Genomic DNA, 22,539 nt, shown 5'->3' with positions numbered 1-22,539 from the left:
GAATATAAAAATGAAGTTCAATCGGATATTATTTTCCTTCTTGGCTATAATATGATTCTCATATGCAGATAAAACTCAATCTCTGATAAGTATACAAGGAGGCGTATTTTCAAAGTACTTAGACTTGCAAAGTTACGTGAGTAACCCATGGAACTTTGTAAAGTCTAAGGGGCCCTTTTACTAAGCTGCGATAAAAAGGGCCCTGCGCTAGCGGCTGGGGCCATTTTTGCCGCACGCTTAGGCCATTTTTACTGTAGTGGGTAAAAAGGTCAAAAAAAGACACGGCCATGTGGTAAAATTGCTCTTACCATGTGGCCATGCAGGGATAGCCCTTACCGCCACCCGCGATAATCGGGTAGCACATGGCACTGCCCGATTACCGCTGGGTAACTCCCTGCAGAAATATCTTTTTAATAATTCTGCTAGCACCAGAAATGCTGCATGCTGGGGGTGGAACTACTACCAGTGCCCGCGTTGGGCTGGCGGTATCTCCAGATTGGCGCGCGGTATGCCTGCGGTGGGCTTACCACTGCTTAGTAAAAGGGCCCCTAAGTGTTTTGAAAATGAGCTCCTATATAGGCTTCATAGGTGTCTGTGGCCATATTAAGTAGGCTCCTTCTCCAGCTCCAATAGTACACAAATGCCAACACACATATTTACTCTTGTTTTGAAAGAGGTGCAAGTTGATGCATACATTTTATGGAGAGAATTCTGTAAGGAGCCATTCAAAGATCGGTGGCATGCATATGTGAAAATGTTGTTATTCTACTTTCTTTTAAAGAATAGACTCCAAATAGGCATCTGCTATTTTATTTATTAACTAAACTAAACTATTCACACCCATACAACACATTGCAGACCCCCCCCCCCCCCCCATAACCTCTCTTCTCACCACGTCCCCTTTCCTCTCTGTCTTCTACTCCCTCATCTTTCCTATTAAAATGTAATTCACTACCTCCACTAGCTAACATTGTAAGCCACATCGAACCAAACATGTTTGGAGAACGTGGGAGTATAAATGTTGCAATAAATAAAATAAAAAAAATGTTAATTTATGTATTTATTAGGATTTATTTACAGCCTTTTTGAAGGAATTCATTCAAAGTGTTGTACAGCAAGAATAAGTGAAACTTAAGCAATAAACTATTAAAACAGTAAAAATATTCACATAATACAAGGTATGGTATAGTATGCTACATTACAGTGTCAACACAATACGCAATAAAATTTTAATAGACAGCATAGGGTGTAAGCAAGGATGGAACGTATAGATAGATAAGATAAACAGGAATTAGAAAATAAGGGGATTAGTTTAAATAAAGTCATATGCAAAGTTGGAAAGGTGCATGAATATAATCTTAGCCAAGGAAGGAGTGGATAAACGTGTTCTGCAGCTGGTGTTACACCTCGTGTATATGTCACTAACAACCCTTTATAGATTTGCCCTTCACAAGGGTCCATGCCTATTCTATAAAAAATATTTGTACATCTCAACTCTACCTCTGCTCCACCTAAACTAGCCCCAGGAATTACTATATGTAGATCATGTGAAAGTAGGCATATACTTCTGGTGTATACACTTTTTATGTTTGTGTGTAGTCATCAAACGTTATAAAAATGCTTTTCTGCCTATAAAACAGGCTTTATACACAGAAAAAGCTTTGTAAAATTACCTCCAAAATGAAAATTATTCAGTTATAATAGCCATACTAGGTCAGACCAATTGTCCATCTATACCAGTATCCTGCTTCCAGCAGTGGCCAATCCAGGTCACAAGTACCTGGCAGAAACCTAGTTAGTAGCACCATTCCATGCTTCCAATCCCAGAGCAAGCAGTGGCTTCCCCCATGTCCATCTCAATAACAGACTATAGACTTTTCCTCCAGGAACTTGTCCAAACCTTTTTAAAACCCAGATACGCTAACCACCATAACCACATCCTCTGGCAACAAGTTCAGAGCTTAACTGTTCTTTGAGTGAAAAAATATTTCCTTCTATATGTTTTAAAAGAATTTCTATGCAATTTCATTGAGTGCCCCCTGGTCTTTGTACTTGTTGAATGAGTGAAAAATCGATTCACCTCCACCTGCTCCACACCACTCAGGATTTTGTAGACTTTACATAACATCCACTTCAGAGTACATTTGTGTTGCCTGTGTGCAAAATAAGTGTCATGTGCCCATTTAGCATGTGTACAGCATGCATCATTGCATTTATGTGGTTGATAAGGTAGCACTTAGTTGTTCGGATCATAATTGCTAGAGATGATCTTGTTTTATAGATAACAGTCAATGGAGAAAGTGAGACAACCAAAGGACCTCTCAGAGACATGGAGTTTCCTATCCTTGAAGGAAGACCTGTAGTAAGCCCACTGCACATATATCAGGTAACCAATATATCTTCCTTTTAAAAGGTGAAGCTGAATTATTTAGTTATGCCATGGCATTTTCATCTGATTTGAGGTTTACATGTCCAGTTAAGTTTTTAGATGCCTGAGAGACATTCGTGAGTTGATAGCAGAACTCCAGAGAGACTGGGGTCCTTATTATAGAAACTCTCTTTGTGTTTTGGATTTCTGAAAATCGGCATTTATACTACTATGTTGCATCTTGATTTTATAAAGCCAGTATATGGATGTCTAATACTGCAGTACATCCTTATGGCAAGGTGGTGTAGTCTGGGCCTGTTTTGTGCAAGACTATAGAGGGCCCAAATTATGGAAGATACTTTTAGTCTACTTATAAAGACATTGTTTTTTTTTTTTAACAAGGTCTGCCTCATTGTTTTATCTTCCGCATTGGATTTGGCAGACCAACTGCCTTGTTGTTTTCTGACTTCTGGGCCCAAAATATGGACATTCAATTCTGATTTCAGAAGGGAAAGGGTCATCATGCCCAAAAAGATGGTATTTAGACCTGGTACCCAGCACATCCAGGTTACAGAAAGGTAGTCCAATTCAGCTGCCTTCCACTGGAGGTATTAAGAGAAGTCACCCCCTTAACCCCAGTGGTCCCTAAGAAAAGAATGAGTGAGGCTGCTATGGTTTTCCATATCCCAGGAAGCAGGAGTGGAGGAAAGCCAAGGAGCATGAGAGTCCATATGGATGATCCAGTGTGAGAGGAAGTAGGACCCAAGTCATGGGTGTATTCCGCTATCCTTGAGCCAGAATGGGTCATGAGTAGTTTGGACTCTGAGGAGAAAAGTCCCTAAAAGGGAGGAAGGGCTTGCCATTCGTATGGAATGTCAGGGGAGTGAGAGAGAACAGGAGAAGAAATCAGGGTCTATCTCAGGCCCTATAACATCTAATTGCATAGAGGAGTGTGAGGGAATGAAGACTGGGCCTGCTGGAGATCTCAGTCAACTAAGAGGCACTTCAAAGGAGTAGAGAGACTATGAAGAGTGCAGGATCTGTCCAGATCAGGAGAGTTATAGATGAGAGATGCAGGACAGCAGGAGTGGTAATCTACAAAGAAGAACACGAAATGAAATCAGAACTGTGGACTTTGGAGGCAATTCTATAAATTGACCCCTCCATGTAGGCATGTTGATGCCATGCACTGGGCACCAATTCTATTATGGCATCTGTGCATCAAGTTGCCGTTATAGAATACTAGAGTAATTTGGCATGGACATGCCTCAGTTTAGGAGCAGGTATAAATGGACGTGTCTACATGCACCAAGTGACACGCAAAACTGCTAGAATTCTATAAGTTACATGTGTCACCTGGAAACATGCCAATGGCCCGCCCATGCTCCACCTCCTGCAGATACACACTATAGCACTTAGGTGTTTCCTTATAGTATAGCGTCTAGTGCACATTCGTGCAAAACTACCAGTTACTGGTGCATATGATGCACTTAAGTAGCACGTACATCAAGGTGCCAGTTTATAGAATTACCACCTGTATGTCTTATTACTTTTACCGCCCTGCTTTTAAATATTTGTGTTTGCCTGGGTAGTGCTCATTAAATGGATGTTCTTATGTAAATCAATGCCAGTCTCCATTGTTGTTTTTTTTTTTAAAGTTTGGGTTGCTTGTGAATGCCCAGAGACTATCCAGAGCCAGCAACCAGGGACTCTATCTATTGTCTGTGTCCATTAGAAGAGAATGGTGGAGGAGTTGTGAGTTTTGGCCATAGACACCAAAACTACTGTTTTTATATCCACCTCAGGGGGTTACATTCAATCCTATTTCCCGGAAGGCCAGCTGCATGTTGTTATCTAAAACAGTTGTGCAAAGAAAAATTGAAACTTTAGTGAACTTCACAGAAAGATGTGACATGTGGGGAATTGGGAGTCAATAAAGAAAGAACCAGGAGAGAACAAATGTACAGAGATATTTGTAAAAATTGAAGAACGTAGATGCATAGTTGATAACAGAAAGCTTAGGGACAATGAAAGTTTCTGAGAAGAGGACATTTCTCTGGTAAGTGAACACTATTTTGCTTTGTGCTTTGGGAACTTAAACATTGGGGTTTAAAGGAGGAATTGTAGGTTAGTGATAGGCAGAATAAAAATAGAAAAAAAAGCAAATTTCTCCATAGTCTTTTCCCCTTAGTTTTAAACTTGAACTTTGTACCACAGCATTAACAGATAGCCTCTAGCAGGCACTGCAGGATCTAGTTTAGGCCAACTTTAGGCTCTTAGGTAGAAAGCTGAAATCCAGAACCTCTAAGGTAGCATTTTCTGAAGTGCTTCCCATTCCACGCGCAGGGCCCAAGAGACAGGCAGAGCTCTGGAGTCTGAATGCGTGGATGAGACGATGGTGCAGGGAGGAGGGTTTTAGATTTGTTAGGAACTGGACAACATTCTGGGGAAGGGGGAGCCTATTCTGAAAGGATGGGCTCCACCTTAACCAGGGTGGGACCAGGCTGCTGGCATCGGCATTTAAAAAAGAGACAGAGCAGCTTTTAAACTAGAAACTGGGGTAAGGCCGATAGTCGCTCAAAAGCGCATGGTTCGGAATAAGGTATCTTTCAAAGGTATCACAAAAACAGGGAAGATAGGGTATCCTGATAGTGAGGTTGCAATAGTAGATCAGGTGTCCTTAAATAAAAATAAAATTCAGACAAAAGATTGCAAATTAATACTGTCAAGTACTGAGCATGATGTAAATAGGCACAGCAAACAAGTTTGAAATGTCTATATGCGAATGCCAGGAGCCTAAGAAATAAGATGGGAGAATAAATTGCACTAAATGAAAAATTAGATATAATAGGCATCTCTGAGACCTGGTGGAAGGAGGATAACCAGTGGGACACTGTCATACCGGGGTACAAATTATATCGTAGTGATAGGGTGGATTGAATTGGTGGAGGGGTAGCATTGTATATTAAGGACAGCCTTGAATCAAATAGAATTGAAAATTATGCAGGAAACAAAAGACATCATGGAATCCCTATGGATTGAAATTCCATGTGTAAAGGGGAAAAGGATAGTGATAGGAGTGTACTACAGTCCACCTGGCCAGGATGAACAGACGGATGCAGAAATGTTAAAGGAAATTAGGGTTGCAAACAAACTGGGCAACATGATAATAATAGGTGATTTCAATTACCCCGATGTTGACTGGGTAAATGTAACATCAGGGCATGTTAGGGAGGTAAAATTCCTTGACAAAATCAAAGACTGCTTTATGGAGCAGCTGGTACAGGAGCCGACGAGAGAAGGAAAAATTCTAGACCTAGTCTTTAGTGGAGCGCATGAACTGATGCGGGAGGTAATGGTGCTGGGACGGTTGATAACAGTGATCATAATATGATCGGATTTGATATTAGCTTTGAAGTAAGTATACATAGGAAATCAAATACGTTAGCATTTAACTTTAAAAAAGGAGACTATGATAAAATGAGAAGAACGGTGAAAAAAAACTTAGAGGAGTGGCTGAGAGGGTCAAAAATTTACATCAGGCGTGGATGCTGTTCATGGACACCATCCAGGAATCCCAGGCCAAATATATTCCGCGCATTAAAAAAGGAGGATGGAAGATCAAACGACAGCCGGCATGGTTAAAAAGTGAGGTGAAGGAAGCTATTAGAGCTAAAAGAAAATCCTTCAGAAAATGGAAGAACGAACCGACTGAAAATAATAAGAAACAGCATAAGGAATGTCAAGTCAAATGTAAAGTGCTGATAAGGAAGGCTAAGAGGGACTTTGAAAAGAAGATTGCGTTGAAGGCAAAAACACATAGAGGGGCATAATCGACCAGAAACGCCTATCTCCATGGGCGTTTATCTCCGAGAACGGGTCCGTGAAGGGGCGGAGTGAACCGTATTTAAAAAAAAAATAGACGCCCATGTTTTATTCGCCAAGGTGTGAGCTGGGCGTTTTTGCTTTTCAGCGATAATGGAAAATGAAATCGCCCAGCTCAAAAACGAATAAATCCAAGGCATTTGTTCGTGGGAGGGGCCAGGATTCATAGTGCACTGGTCCCCCTCACATGCCAGGACACCAACCGGGCACCCTAGGGGGCACTTTTACAAAAACAAAAAAAAAGGTAAAAGAGCTCCCAGGTGCATAGCACCCTTCCCTTGGGTGTTGAGCCCCCCAAATCCCCCTCAAAACCTACTGCCCACAAGTCTACACCATTACTATAGCCCTAAGAGGTGAAGGGGGGCACCTACATGTGGGTACAGTGAGTTTGGGGGGGTTGGACGACTAAGCATTAAGCAGCACAATTGTAACAGGTAGGGGGGGGATGGGCCTGGGTCCACCTGCCTGACGTCCACTGCACCCCCTAACAACTGCTCCAGGGACCTGCATACTGCTGCTTGGGAGGAGGGTATGACATTTGAGGGTGAAAGTAAAAAGTTGTGAAACATCATTTTTTTGGTGGGAGGGGGTTAGTGACCACTGGGGGAGTCAGGGGAGGTCATCCCCGACTCCCTCTGGGGGTCATCTGGTCATTTAGGGCACTTTTTGGGGCCTTATTCGTGAAAAAACAGGGTCCAGGAAAAGTGCCCTAAATTCTAGCTACAAACGCATCCATTATCGGCGAAAGGCGCCCATCTCTGTTCGGGTGATAACCACGCCCCAGTTCCGCCTTCACCACGCCTCCGACATGCCCCCGTCAACTTTGTCCGCATCCGCGACGGAGTGCAGTTGAAAGCGTCCAAAGTTCGGCTTTCGATTATACCGCTTTATTTGTTTTTGTGAGAAAAACGCCCATCTCCCGATTTAGGTCGGAACTTGGGCGTTTTTCTCGTTCGATTATAAGCTGGATAGTAAAATTTTTTTTAGGTATATTAAAAGCAGGAAGCAGGCAAAAGAATTGGTTGGACTACTAGATGACCAAGGGGTAAAAGGGGTGATCAGGGAAGACAAAGCCGTAGTGGAGAGATTAAATGAATTCTTTGCTTAGGTCTTCACCGAGGAAGATTTGGGAGAGATACCGGTGCCAGAAATGGTATTCAAAGCTGATGAGTCAGAGAAACCTGGAGAATGTAATGGGGCAGTTCTACAAATTGAAGAGTAGCAAATCTCCTGGACCGAATGGTATTCATCCCAGAGTACTGTTAGAACTGAAAAATGAACTTGCGGAGCTATTGTTAGTAATATGTAATTTATCCTTAAAATTGAGCATGGTACTGGAAGATTGGAGGGTGGCCAATGTAACGCTGATTTTTTAAAAAGGTTCCAGAGGAGATCCGGGAAATTATAGACCGGTGAGTCTGACGTCGGTGCCGGGCAAAATGGTAGAGACTATTATAAAGAACAAAATTACAGAGCATATTCAAAAGCATGGATTAATGAGACAAAGTCAACATGGATTTAGTGAAGGGAAATCAATGGAGAAGGGTAGCTAGTGGGGTTCCCCAGGGGTCTGTGCTGAGACTGCTGCTTTTTAACATATTTATAAATGACCTAGAGATGGGAGTAACTAGTGAGGTAATTAAATTTGCTGATGACACAAAGTTATTCAAAGTCGTTAAATAGCGGGAGGATTGTGAAAAATTACAAGAGGACCTTACGAGACTGGGAGACTGGGCATCTAAATGGCAGATGACGTTTAATGTGAGCAAGTGCACAGTGATGCATGTGGAAAAGAGGAATCCGAATTATAGCTACATCATGCAAGGTTCCACGTTAGGAGTGACAGACCAAGAAAGGGATCTAGTTGTTGTTGTTGATGATATGTTGAAACCTTCTGCTCAGTGTGCTGCTGCGGCTAAGAAAGCAAATAGAATGTTAGGTATTATTAGGAAAGGAATGGAAAACAAAAATGAGGATGTTATAATGCCTTTGTATCGCTCCATGGTGTGACCGCACCTCGAATATTGTGTTCAATTTTGGTCACTGCATCTCAAAAAAGATATAGTGGAATTAGAAAAGGTGAAGAGAGTGGCGACGGAAATGATAAAGGAGATGGGACGACTTCCCTATGAGGAAAGACTAAAGTGGCTAGGGCTCTTCAGCTTGGAGAAAAGGTGGCTGAGGGGAGATATGATACAGGTCTATAAAATAATGAGTGGAGTTGAACAGGTAGACGTGAAGCGTCTGTTTACGCTTTCCAAAAATACTAGGACTAGAGGGCATGCAATGAATCTACAAAGTAGTAAATTTAAAACGAATCGGAGAAACTTTTTCTTAACTCAACGTGTAATTAAGCTTGGAATTCATTGCCACAGAATGTGGTAAAGGCGGTAAGCTTAGCAGAATTTAAAAAAGGTTTGGACGGCTTTTTAAAGGAAAAGTCCATAGACCATTATTAAATTGGGGAAAATCCACTCTTTCTGGGATAAGCAGTATAAAATGTTTTGTGCTTTTTGGGGATCTTGCCAGGTATTTGTGACCTAATTTTCATTTGTAAAAAAAACAAAAAAACCACCCTTGCTACATCCTTGTCTAGACGTTCTGGAAAAATCAGCAATTTCTGTAATTTCTGACCACCAAAAAGTGTTCTTTCTTCTTGAAGTAAATTTCGTTCGATTATGCCCCTCACTGTGGTGCAGGGGTATGGTGTAGTGGGGCGGGGTGTGATGGGGGTGGGAAAGGGGTGTGATGGGGCAGGGGTGGCTGAATTATATTGTGTGCCCTCTTTTTTGTCATAGCAAATATGGTAACCCTAGTCTTGGTAGATGTAGGATGTTGAAGCCTGTTGGGCATAGTTCAGTCAGTTGTAAACCTCCACTTTCATCTAACCAGGTTTCACTTATTCCTAAAATGTCTAGATGCAGTTCATGGATGACATCATGGATCACTGAGGATTTCTTAGTAGCTTATCAGGCATTCACCAGGCCTATGGTTCCAAGGGGTAATCTGGGGGTAGATTTGGTATAGCAATGAGGTGATTGTTTAGGTATAGTTAGGTAGGTGTTTGATTTCTTATACTTTTGTTTTCTCTTATTATTATGAGATGGATAATAACGATTTGCAATCACTGAAAGATGAAAGATTTTTTAATGACTTTTCTCTGACAGTGAGTCAGATCAAATAGACTGTATGCCTTATTGATACACTTTGGGTACCATGGGGTCTGTTTGACTTTGGACCCACAGCGCTTGAGAAATTTTTTAAACTGACTTCTCTATGACACTAAAACCAGGGGTGTATCTGCGTGGGGCCACAGGGGCCTGGGCCCCCGCAGATTTCGCCCTGGCCCCCCTCCCCGCCGTCAACCCTCCCCCGCTGCTTACTTTTGCTGGCGGGGGGCCCCAACCCCCGCCAGCCGAGGTCCGACCCGCAATCTCCATATTTCGTCTTCCTCCGTGGCCATGTGCTTCAAGGAAGTAACGCTGCAGTGCTGATTGGTTGAATCCAGTTCGGCGTCTGACGTCTTGGCAGTCTGTTGGATATGCGCAGAGAAGGAGAGGGAGGAGTCAAAGATGACTCCGAGGTTGCGGGCAGATGGGACAGGGAGGATGAGGGTGTTATCAACTGAGATAGAGAGTGGAGGAAGAGGAGAAGTGGGTTTAGGTGGAAAGACGAGGAGCTCGGTTTTGGACAAGTTCAGCTTCAGGTGGCGGTTGGACATCCAGGCAGCAATGTTGGATAAGCAGGCCGATACCTTGGCCTGGGTCTCTGCGGTGATGTCTGGTGTGGAGAGATATAGCTGGGTGTCATCAGCATAAAGATGATACTGAAAACCATGAGATGAGATCAGTGAGCCTAGGGAAGAGGTGTAGATTGAGAAGAGAAGGGGTCCAAGGACAGATCCCTGGGGAACTCCAACAGATAGTGGGATGGGAGTGGAGGAAGATCCATGAGAGTGTACTCTGAAGGTGCGGTGGGAGAGATAAGAGGAGAACCAGGAGAGGACAGAGCCTTGGAACCCAAAAGAGGACAGTGTGGCAAGAAGTAAATCATGATTGACAGTGTCAAACGCGGCGGATAGATCGAGGAGGATGAGGATGGAATAGTGGCCTCTGGATTTGGCAAGGAGCAGGTCGTTGCAGACTTTAGAGAGTGCTATTTCTGTCGAGTGTAGAGGGCGAAAACCGGATTGAAGTGGATCGAGGATGGCATGAGAGGAGAGAAAATCAAGGCAGCGGCTGTGAACGGCGCGCTCAAGTATTTTGGAGAGGAAGGGTAGGAGAGAGATGGGGCGGTAGTTGGAGGGGCAGGTAGGGTCAAGTGATGGTTTTTTTTAGGAGAGGTGTGACTACGGCATGCTTGAAGGTGTCAGGGACAGTTGCAGTGGAGAGAGAAAGGTTAAGGATGCGACAGATGGAGGGGGTGACAGTATGGGAGATGGTGTTAAGTAGGTTGGTGGGGATGGGATCGGAGGAACAGGTGGTACATTTCGAGGAGGAAAGAAGGCGGGAGGTTTCATCCTCGGTGATCTCAGGAAAGGAGGAGAAAGAGGCCTGGGTTGGTTGGTTGTGGGAGAGGGTTAAAGGGTGAAGAGGAGGTGGTGGCTTGGTAGTGAACTCAAGGTTGATCTTTTGTACCTTGTCGCGGAAGTAGTCAGCCAGTGATTGAGGAGAGAGTGAAGGGGGAGTGGGAGCGGGGGGCACTTTGAGGAGGGAGTTAAGGGTGGTGAAGAGATGGTTTTGTTTTGTTCCATTATGGCTGAAAAACGTCCAAGTGTTAGGAATGCCCAGATCCCATACTTAACACACCCCTGACATGCCCCCTTGTGATTTGAACGCACTTCTGATGGACTTCATAGAAAAACGCCTAAAAACTGGTTTTGAAAATACCAATTTGGACATTTTTGTGAGAAAAATGTCCAAATGCAGATTTATGCCAGTTTTTGGATGATTTTCTCTTTTGAAAATGAGCTCCATATAGGGTACAATGACCTAGGCAGGTCTACCTATATGTAGAATATTAATTGTTATGTCCGTATACCTAAACGTGGAATGAAAGTGTTATAAAGTAGATCTTTGAAAACAGATGCTTGAAAAAGTTGTGAATTATCAGTACATTAGTTCAGTTCGATGATAATGAAGATAAGGGTGTTTAGGTAAAAAATGTTGGTTTTGTTTAGTTTCTTATGTCATTTAAGGGATTTTTTTTTGTTTATTCATTTAAACATTTTTCTTTCATATTGGGGCAATATAATAATGCATCTTATTTCTCAAAAGTGTGCCTTCCGATACAAGCACATTATTCTTCAGCAGTGCACCTCTTGATAAATAGTGCACACTATTGATGACATGGGGTCATTTCAGGTTTAAAAACAACATTTCAGGTTTAAAACAACATAAAACAACACGGTATGAAAAGTTAGTCTATACCGTATATAGGTTGTTAGGCTGATGACGTTCAACTTATATTTCTGTTGACAGTACTGTTTCTACTTCTATTACACTTTTACAGACTGTTTTTGCTAGCATTTTGGTTTGGATGAAGATGAATAAACTCGTTTTGAATGTCTCAAAAACGGAGATCTTTCTGATTACTCAAGTTTTGCGCCAGATGTTTCTTTAGAAGTTTTGCTTTCTGGTTGTCCGACTAAGATCTCTTCTCAGGTGTGGAGCTTAGGCGTTTTGTTGGATTATGGCCTGACAAGTCTCAGATACAGGCTGTTATTAGAACCTCTTATTTTAAGTTGAGGATTTTGAACAAATTAAAACGATTTCTGTCTACTGAAGATTTTATTTATTTAATTGTACTTATTAGGATTTATTTACTGCCTTTTTGAGGAAACTCGCGCAAGGCAGTGTACCGTAAGAATAAGTCAAACATAGGCAATAGACAATTACAGCAGTAAAAATATTCAAATAGCAATATAAGGTATGGTATAGTATGCTACATTACAATGTCAACACAATACAGAATAAAACATTTTAATAGACAGCATAGGGTGTAAGCAAAGATGGAACATATACATAGATAAGATAGAGTAACAGGAGTTAGAAAATAAGGGGACAAATTTAAAGAAAGTTGCACATGTAGTCAGAGGGGTGCTTGGATATTTTCTCAGCTGGGGTAGGAGTGGATAAGCATGTCCTGCTGTAGTTGGTGTTGCACGCCAAGGTCTTTAATGGCTTAGACCATTGGAACTCCATCTTCATGGGTTTATCTGTTAATTGCATGAAGTCTTTACAGATTGACCAAAACTCTGTTGCTCATCTCCTTTCAGGCCGTTTGAGGTTTGAGCATATTTCTTCACATCTTAATAAAGTGCATTGGCCTCCTGTTGCTTCAAGAATAAATGTTAAGATGTTGTTGATTCATCAAGTGTCATCTTATGCTTCAGTGCATTATTTGACAAATGTGTTGCACATTTTTGTGACTACAAGATCTTTGCAGTGGGCGGGGACATATCTGCTTACTGTTCCCCCTCTCCAGTGTCTCCATTTTGCAGAAACCATAAGATACATGTTTTCCATTGGAGGATTGAAGGAATGGAACCCGCTGCCACTGGAGATTAGAGTGTTTTCTGGTACTTACTCTTTTAAGAAGTTATTGAAGGGCTACTTGTTTAGGATGGCATATGGGGTTTCTTTGATTTGAATTAGCAGTTGTTATCTGTAAAGCACAGCTATCGGAGGGTCCTTGTGTATTGCCTGATTTTATATAATTATAACCTGTTTTCTTGATCTTATGTTTTTATATTTTTGTTTGTATTGTTGTATGTATAATTAATATTTTGTGTTCATGACTGTGTTTTATATACCAATTAGGTGTGTAAAATATGTGCGATGCCTTGGAAAAGCCAGCATATAAGTAAATAAATCATAAACCATTTCTTATGAATGCATGTCCTTAAATGAAGATGATGATGGCAAGGCTGGTATATGGAAAACTGTGCATTCAAAAAAAAAAAAAAAATTAAACCTAGTTGTATACTCTCTTCCAGTTTGTCCCCAGTAATCCATCGTCTACGGATTTCAGATTGTCTGGTGAAGTGAATGGCATCTTTGAAATTGCATCTGATGGATGGTTGAAGCTAGTTGGAACCCTTGACAGAGAAAAAAAAGCACTGTATAGACTGCAGGTAAAAATTTTAGATTATTTGGGGGCCCTTTTACTAAAGGACATTAAGCCCTAACACATGATTAGTGGTGGGAAAACTGACTACCACAAAACACATTAAAGTCTTTTGCTTGCTTGTGCATGTTAACCTGCTTGTTAGGTAGTTTTTTAAAATATGTTTTCTAGGGAGCGTGTCATGGGTGTAGAATTACCATGTTAGGATTATTGCATGTTAACTGGTTAACACTAGGTTAATGCAGGAGCACTTACCCCCTGTTTACTAGCTATGCTAGCGGCTGCCATGCGGCAAAGCCGACAAGCCATTCAAAGTGAATGGACTGTGTCGGCATTAGCACACGGCAGCTGCTAGCGTGGCTTAGTAGACAGGGGGGGTAAGTGCCTCCTAAATAGTAGGTGGTAAGTGTTCCTGTGTTAACGTTTTGCAGGTACCCACATGCTAATAGCAACATTAGCACATCACCTGCAAAAAAAAAAGAGAGAGCAAAGAAAATGCTTTAAAAAAGACCGCCTAAAATCTGGGTTTGGTGTGTGGGAAACTCCCATGTTATGACATGCTTTGCCCAGATTTTACCACCCTTGATTAATGCTGACTTTGGATGCTACATGGTTCTCCTTTGGCTAATAGAACTGAATGGAAATGATGGGGAACTATGTGCAATTATTTCTTAGGGATCTCTGCTATAATGCATGAATTATAACTGCTTTAAGAGATTACTAATAAATGCTAAAATCAGTCCTGTCTAATGACCATACCCATAGAAAATGAAAGCAGCCTGTGCACACTGGACCATATGAAATGTCATTTCCTGTTAACATTGTTTGCCAAGGGATCACATATAACTGAATCTGTGAATGATTTACATGATAGCTATACTCAGGTATGTTGATATGAACAGAATAATGTTGGCACCAGGCCTCTACATGAAGTATTGATCTTAGATAATGTTACTCGTTGATTGAAACTTGTTGGATACATGGGCTTAAAATGTAATACTTTTCTTACTGTTTTTTTCTTTTACTTTTTACACAACTAGATAAGTGCTATTAATGGACGAGGAGACACTATGGAGGGCCCGTATTCAATCAATATCATTGTTGAAGACATCAATGACAATGTACCGGTGTTTAATCAGTCTGAATATTTTGGATCAGTGCGACAAAATTACTTTCCTGGTAATGGCCCTGCTAATAGTCTTTCATATATAATAAAACACAATTTCTTGAAGAATTTGAAAATAACATTAATATGATTCCATTGCTAGATGGTGTTATAAAATTATAAAATGCTTCTGAAAAAGAGTAATCAAGGCATCTCAGGCTTACTGATATTGGTAGGTTACTGCTGTATTTTCATGATTTCAGACAGCTGAAGAACTTTTTACCATCTCTCAAAATCCAGGACCACTGGAATTCATATTCTTATCATTGCCATATAATGTTGTCTCATCTCTTTCTTGTTTCCATTTTTTTTTAACAGGAAAGCCATTTTTATATGTTTATGCAACTGATCTCGATGACCCTTCAACTCCCAATGCAAAGTTATCCTACAGTATTTTGCAGCAGATTCCTGACCCCTACAAAAAATTGCTCTTTTCGATTAATAATAAAACAGGAGCAATCTCAATCAATCATGATGGTAAGTGAAAAACAATTAGATACAAACAGAAATGCTTTTCTTTTCAACCAAGCAAATCTAGGAATTAAAGGGATCCTTTTACTAAGCTGTGGTAAACAGTGACCTTAGCACATCCTTACCTGTTTTTTTCCCATGCACTAAGATCATTTTTACCACAACAATAAAATGGCTGATTTTCCATTTTTTGAATTAATGGTCATGTGCTAATGTTTCCATTAGTGAATGGTCATTAACAAGAATTAGAGCCATGTTTACTAAGGCACGTTAGCATTTTTAATGCACCTACAATTAGTGCGCGCTAACCGTGTAGGTGCCTATATGAATAATTTAGGTGCGTACACAGTTAATGTGCATACATGGTTCACGCATGTTAAAAATGTTAATGCACCTATAACGTGGCTTAGTAAACAGGGCCCTTAGTTCATGAGCCCTTACTGACACCTATTTTGTAGGTGGTAAGGGTTCATGCGCTAATCCTGCACTAATTAGTTACCGTGTGGTAATGTAGTTGTGCTAACTGATTAGCACAGGAATGCCCACTCTCCATCCTCCAGCCTTGACCTGTACCCATGCTCGAAAAAAGAAAGACGTGGAGGGGCATAATCGAACGGGGCGCCCAAGTTTTCCTGAAGACGTCCTCGCAAAGGGGCGGGGAAACCCATATTATCGAAACAAGATGGGCGTCCATCTTTCGTTTCGATAATATGGTCGAGGACACCCAAATCTCAATATTTAGGGTGACCTTAGAGATGGTTATCCTTAGAGATGGTCGTCCCCGATTTTCGGCGATAATGGAAACCGTGGACACTCATCTCATAAACGACCAAATCCAAGCCATTTGGTCATGGGAGGAGCCAGCATTCGTAATGCACTGGTCCCCCTGACATGCCAGGACACCAACCGGACACCCTAGGGAGCACTGCAGTGGACTTCAGAAAAAGCTCCCAGGTGCATAGCTTCATTACCTTATGTGCTGTGCCCCCCCCCCCCCCACCAAACTCCACTCCGCACAACTGTACACCACTAACATAGCCCTTAGGGATGAAGGGGGGCACCTAGATGTGGGTACAGTGGGTTTGTAGTGGGTTTTGGAGGGCTCACATTTACCACCACAAGTGTAACTGGTAGGGGGGATGGGCCTGGATCCGCCTGCCTGAAGTGCACTTCACCCACTAAAACTACTCCTGGGACCTGCATACTGCTGTCATGGAGCTGAGTATGATATTTGAGGCTGGCATAGAGGCTGGAAAAAATATTTAAAATTTTTTTTAGTGTGGGATGGGGTTAGTGACCACTGGGGGAGTAACGGGAGGTCATCCCCGATTCCCTCCGGTGGTCATCTGATCAGTTCGGGCACCATTTTGAGGCTTGGTCATAAGAAAAATTGGACCAAGTAAAATCGCTTCCGACACGCCCCTGTGAACTTTGGTCGTCCCCGTGACGGAAAGCAGTTGAGGACGCCCAAAACCAACTTTCTATTATGCCGATTTGGGCGCCCTGGGAGGACGCCCATCTCCTGATTTGTGTCGAAAGATGGGTGCCCTTCTTTTTTGAAAATAATCCTGTTAGTGGTATGTGAGAAGTGTGAAAAGTGTGGCAGCTTCTTTTGAAAAACATAGCAGCCTCTTTTCTCTTACCTCTATTTAGTTTTCCTAATTAAGAAGTTTGTGAATTACTTCAAGATATCAAGCATCTATTGTAAAATATGTGGGACCCCCTCCCTCTAGCATGAGAAAACCTCTTTTTTAAAATCTGTCCATAAAATCCCTAGGGTTTCCTGTCATAATGCTATTGTTGTTGTTGCTATTATTTGTTTTAATCTTTCTAAATGATTGAAGATTATTTCTATAGCGTTTGACTATCAATCTCATGTTGAAGTAGAACTAAATTAAACACTGCCAATGAGAAGGCATTTCTCTTCCCTGACACATCCATGTTTATCAGTGCATTAGGATGATTTTAAGCTAAAGAAGTAAACTGTGCAATGTGCATACTAACTCTGAACACGGTGGGGATGGCAATAATTTAATAGGATACACATTGTAAAAATCCATATTACACGTTTGGGGAGCGTGCCAGGTGCCCTTGACCTGGATTGGCCACTGTCGGTGACAGGATGCTGGGCTAGATGGACCTTTGGTCTTTCCCAGTATGGCACTACTTATGTACTTATGTACTTATGTACTAATGGAATTTGATATTTAAATGAATAAGAAATTTGCTCAAATTTTCTCCTTAACCTGATCTTCCTTGTTAGGCTGAGAAAGTCCTGGTTTTACCCCATTGCACCTACTGCGTGATCTTGACGTTTTGCTTCCCCCAAGAGTAGTGGGGCAAATCTGGGCTGACTTAGGTCAAGTGGCAGTGCACGTACAGAGATAACAACCAACAGCAATGACTGTGACATTTCTGCTCTTTTTAAATGAATCTTCTGTTTGTTTCTCAGGCTTTCAAAATCTGGATCCTACAAAGATGGATACGTATGAACTGTTGGTCACAGTAAAGGACTTAGAAGGCATGTCCGAGAATGCATTCAGCAACAATGCTAGGGTGTATATCACTGTGAAGGACAACATTTGGCAGTCTCCTCAACCACAAAATGTTTATGAGAATTCCACTCAACCTCATCCAATCAATATTACTAAGGTAGGAACTGCATAGCTCAAAGATGAATTTTGTCCGCAACTAAATTCTGTCCATTAAAGCACTACTAGTTTTTCAACTTCCAGCTCTTGGCATTCTGGTAGATGTCAATTTGCTTTGTCCATATTAAATGCAGAACCTGAAATCATAGCATGGGGAGCCGGAAAAATAGGACTGCCTCAAAGTGTCATACGATTACTATAAACAATATTTATTTTCTAATCTAGTCAGAGTTAAATATTTTGGGTGTAGCTCTGGATACTGGTTTCTCTTTTGAGAAACATGTAGCACAACTAACTAAAAAGAATTTTTTAGTCTGAGAAGGATATAAAGGATTAGACATTGCTTTGAATCCCTACAGCTTAGGTTGGTTGTTCAGGCCTTGATTTTAAGCCTGCTAGACTATTGTAATGTACTTCTTATTCGATGCACGCAATTAACAGGCTGCAAACTATGCAAAATGTAGCAGTTCGTTTGATCTATTCTGCTAAGAGGTATGATAGGGCATCTTCCCTCTTGGTGAGGGCCCACTGGCTTCCCATTAGAGCTAGGATATATTTTAAAGCTTGATCATCTTTAAAACTTTACATGGTCTCGCTCCTGAACGTATGCTGTCATTATTTACTCTTCCTTGTCAGGATAACACCATAAAACCACAGAATTCTTTACTTTTACATCTCCTGACCTCAAAATTTGTCAGATTTAAGTAAATTTTCCAGTCCTCATTAAAATAAAATTCTGGATTGAGCTCCCAGTATTTTTAGATCTTTCAGTAGTCTTTTGCTATTTAGAAAAGCCCTTAAAACATGGCTGTGATGAAACGCCCAGAGGGGCATAATCAAAAGGGGTGCCCAGGTTTTCCTGAGGACGTCCTTGCAGGATGTCCCAGCGAAGGGGTGGGGAAACCCGTATTATCGAAACAAGATGGGCATCCATCTTTCGTTTCGATAGTATAGTCGGGGACGCCCAAATCGTGAAATTTAGGTCGACCTTAGAGATGGTCATCCTTAGAGATGGTCGTCCCCAATTTTCGGCGATAATGGAAACCGAGGACGCCCATCTCAGAAATGACCAAATCCAAATAATTTGGTCACGGGAGGAGCCAGCATTCGTAGTGCACTGGTCCCCCTGACATGCCAGGACACCAACTGGGCACCCTAGGGGGCACTGCAGTGGACTTCACAAATTGCTTCCAGGTGCATAGCTCCCTTACCTTGTGTGCTGAGCCCCCCAACCCCCCAAAACCCACTCCCCACAACTGTACACCACTACCATAGTCCTAAGGGGTGAAGGGGTGCACCTAGATGTGGGTACACATTTACCACCACAAGTGTAACAGGTAGGGGGGGATGACCCTGGGTCCGTCTGCCTGAAGTGCACTGCACCAACTAAAAGTGCTCCAGGGACCTGCATACTGCTGTCATGGAGCTGAGTATGACATCTGAGGCTGGCATAGAGGCTGGAAAAACATTTAAAAAGCTTTTTTTGAGGGTGGGAGGGGTTGGTGACCACTGGGGGAGTAAGGGGAGGTCATCCTCAATTCCCTCCGGTGGTCATCTGGTCAGTTCAGGCACCTTTTTGAGGCTTGGTCATAAGAAAAAATGGACCAAGTAAAGTCACCCAAGTGCTCGTCAGGGATGCCCTTCTTTTTTCCATTATTCGTCGAGGATGCCCATGTGTTAGTCACTCCCCAGTCCAGCCTTTGCTATGCTTCCGACACGCCCCTGTGAACTTTGATCATCCCCGTGATGGAAAACAGTTGAGGATGCCCAAAATCGGCTTTCGATTATGCCGATTTGGGCTACCCTGGGAGAAGGATGCCCATCTCCCGATTCATGTCAAAAGATAGGCACCCTTCTCTTTCAAAAATAAGACTGCTAGTCACCCACCTGGGGCTAATCCTGCAGCCACCTGGTCCACCTACACTTGCTGCTTGTGCTCTACACTAGCACCCCCTTCCACCAACTGGGTCCCTACTGCTCTCAAATTATTCCCTAGTGATTTCTAGGACATTGGGCCCACACTCCCAGGGGTCCCACAGTTCGCAGAAAGCACCCATAGACCAAAACCATATACCACCAGGATTTTTAGTCAGTCCAGACAAGCAGAGGCAATAAACTAAAAAAGGTTTATTGTCATAAAAATATTGAATAGTGAACTATAAAACAGATGGGAAAAACAGCACACAATAACAGGTAACTGAAATAGGATTAATGATATAACTATCTAAACATTTTATCACTACCTGAATAGTGCCTAGGAAGTACAGGAAAAATAGCTGTTCATGTTACAGAATATAACTGATTACAGGGCCTCAGTAGAGAGGTCTTTCTCCCTCTACTTCCAAACTGAGACTGACAAATTACCTCACAGTTAGGTGGGAAAAAGAAAAAACTGTCACTTCTGATATAGCTTTTTAAAAAAAAAGACAATCGCCATCTGCTGGCCAACCAGGAGAAACACATATTAGCAAAGCACCAGGAGAAATACATGAATCAGTAAAACAATACAGTTCATAGGCTCAGAAACCCACTGTTTCATCACACCTCCCCTCTTTAAAAGAGACCCTGGACTGCAGCCTTTTCCATCCATTGGTCGGGTCTCGACAGTCCAGTGTCAGGGCAGTTCTGGCTCTTCCTTCCTGGAGAGTTCATTAGCATGTCCATGTTCACTGCCCTTCTGGTGCTTAAAATAGAAGCCTTTACCACACTCAGTACATGCTAATGGTTTTAATCCTGTATGCTTCATCTTGTGAATAGTGAGGATTATCTTCTGATAGAAGCTTTTAGCACACTCAGCATATGTGCATGGTCTCACTCCTGTGTGGATTCTCTGGTGCTTTGTTAGCTGTGATTTATGAGTAAAGCTTTTCCTACATTCAGTGAATGTAAATGGTTTCATCCCTGAAGGGATTCTATGCTGCACTGACAATTTTCATTTTCGATGGATGCTGCTCCCAAAGACAGAACAAGGATGTGTCTCTCATCTTTCTGAATTTTCTGGTATTTTGATAGTTTTCCCTTCTGACACAAGAATTTTTCATATTTAGAAGAGATTGAGTCTAGACTCATATGCAATTTTTTTAATGTTCTGTGAATAATTTCCTGCAACTGAAACTTTTCTTACACTCCATACTTGAAGCTAGTCTCTCTCTTGGGTGAAATTTTGCATTTCTTGTGGAGCTTTTCCTGGTTGAAGCTACTGTCATAACCAGGACATGAACATATTCTTTCATCGGTGTTTTTCTGATATTCTGTAATGTTTGCTTTATTGATATAGCGTTTCCCATATTCTAAACTTTTACATATTCCAGTTTCTTGATTATTTTCCAGGGGCTGCATTAGCTCTTTCCTCATATTGAAATCTCTCTCATATTTAAAGCATGTAAAATGTAACTCTTTTATACATGTTTTCTGTTGTTCTTGTAGTTCTCCCTTTTGACTGAAGGGTTTCCCACAGTCTGTACATTTAGATAGTCTCTCTGCAGTGTCAGATCCCTCTGGTAATGTCTCTGCTAAGAGGTCAGATATGGGCCTTATTATTAAATTCAAAATATTCCTGATTATAGCATTTCAATTGTTCATTTATGATATGAAGTTCCAATTCATAAAGCCCTAATCTGGCCTTATGGAGCGCCTTATAATGTCCTCGAGAACCCCTACCTCCTTTACAAAGACATTGTAAAGAGCTAATCTCGTCTCTAAATGCTTGCTCTTTCTGATGAGTATCTTTATGGATATTGGCCTGTAAGGAGATAAGCTTCCCTTCCATAACTGCTTTTAAACATTCCAATAGTCAGAGGTGTCATATGAGGGGTATCATTAAACTGCAAAAAGTCTAGGAGTTCTTTTTCTAGATTTTGGACCTTGACTGGGTCATCCAAAAGGGCATCATTTAGGCGCCAGGGTAGAGGGAATTTCTGTCTGCGTTCCACAACTAAATTAATTGTAATGGGAGCATGATCGAACCATGTTTTGGGGTGTATATCAACTGCATGTGTGTATTTACGTATCGAGGAGTCCCCCAGCCACATATCCAATCTGGAGCACCCCAATAAGTAATGCACCTTCCACATGTTTAGTTAATATATCTGAGAGGTGGGTAAAGAAAGTCCCCTGATTTTGATTAGGAGCATAAAGTCCAAGGACAGTAAACTCAATAACTTCTAATATCAGCAAAATTTATCTACCCTCTTTATCTAAGACCTTTTTGCGAATAGCCAGTGGTATGTCTTCCCTAACAATATACCAACCTCTGCAGTTTTGGGACAAAAGTGGTTGGAGGCAAGATGCACTTCTGTATACCTAGATGTACCTTTGAGTAAATGCTTGTTTTTTATTAGTAACTGTGCTTCCTGGATAAAATGTATATCTACCTCGAAGCACGTCACTTCCTTAAACAAGAGATGACATTTATATGGAGTGTTTAAGCCCTTAACATTAAGAGACATTCATGCCAGTACAGCCAAGCTTCCCAACCAAATATAGAAAACAATAATAAAAAGAGCCCCCCCCCATAACCGTATCACAGATAGGAGCACAAATAACTCCCCTCCCTCTCCAACCTTTCCTCCCACCAACCCATCCCCCTGCCCCCCCCCCTTCCAAAGTACTATCAATTAAGACACAAATGCATGCCCATTTAAACATGCACATGAGGGGGAGAATGAACAGCACACACACATAGCCCTCAAATAAAACTGCTGATTTGCTTTCACTAGTTATCCCAACCATTCAAAAAAATATTTATAATTATAAAATTGGATAAGCAATATGAACAACATGGAAGTAGAAACTTATTCTATTATCATAGAGTAAGAGGCCTCCAGTGGCCCCTTTGCACAAACCATGGGGGTAGCAAGACCCATCTAACA

The 22,539-nt window shown here is 41.7% G+C and overlaps 1 protein-coding gene across 1 annotated transcript in view; it reads left to right on the top strand.

The window, feature by feature from the left end:
• The window catches only part of CDH17 (cadherin 17), a 202,539-nt gene that overhangs the window by 82,041 nt on the left and 97,959 nt on the right, over positions 1 to 22,539 (top strand). Inside the window, exons 6-10 of the mRNA XM_030216653.1 lie at positions 2,282 to 2,386; positions 13,251 to 13,388; positions 14,422 to 14,560; positions 14,865 to 15,023; positions 17,470 to 17,669. Of these exons, the coding sequence (XP_030072513.1) occupies positions 2,282 to 2,386; positions 13,251 to 13,388; positions 14,422 to 14,560; positions 14,865 to 15,023; positions 17,470 to 17,669 (741 nt within the window). The remainder of the gene's footprint in view (positions 1 to 2,281; positions 2,387 to 13,250; positions 13,389 to 14,421; positions 14,561 to 14,864; positions 15,024 to 17,469; positions 17,670 to 22,539) is intronic.

The sequence above is a fragment of the Microcaecilia unicolor genome, chromosome 1 (assembly GCF_901765095.1).
Source record: "Microcaecilia unicolor chromosome 1, aMicUni1.1, whole genome shotgun sequence".
Lineage (NCBI taxonomy): Eukaryota > Metazoa > Chordata > Amphibia > Gymnophiona > Siphonopidae > Microcaecilia > Microcaecilia unicolor.
The sequence above is the reverse complement of the archived record's forward strand: the minus strand, read 5'-3'. Positions and strand labels throughout refer to the sequence as shown.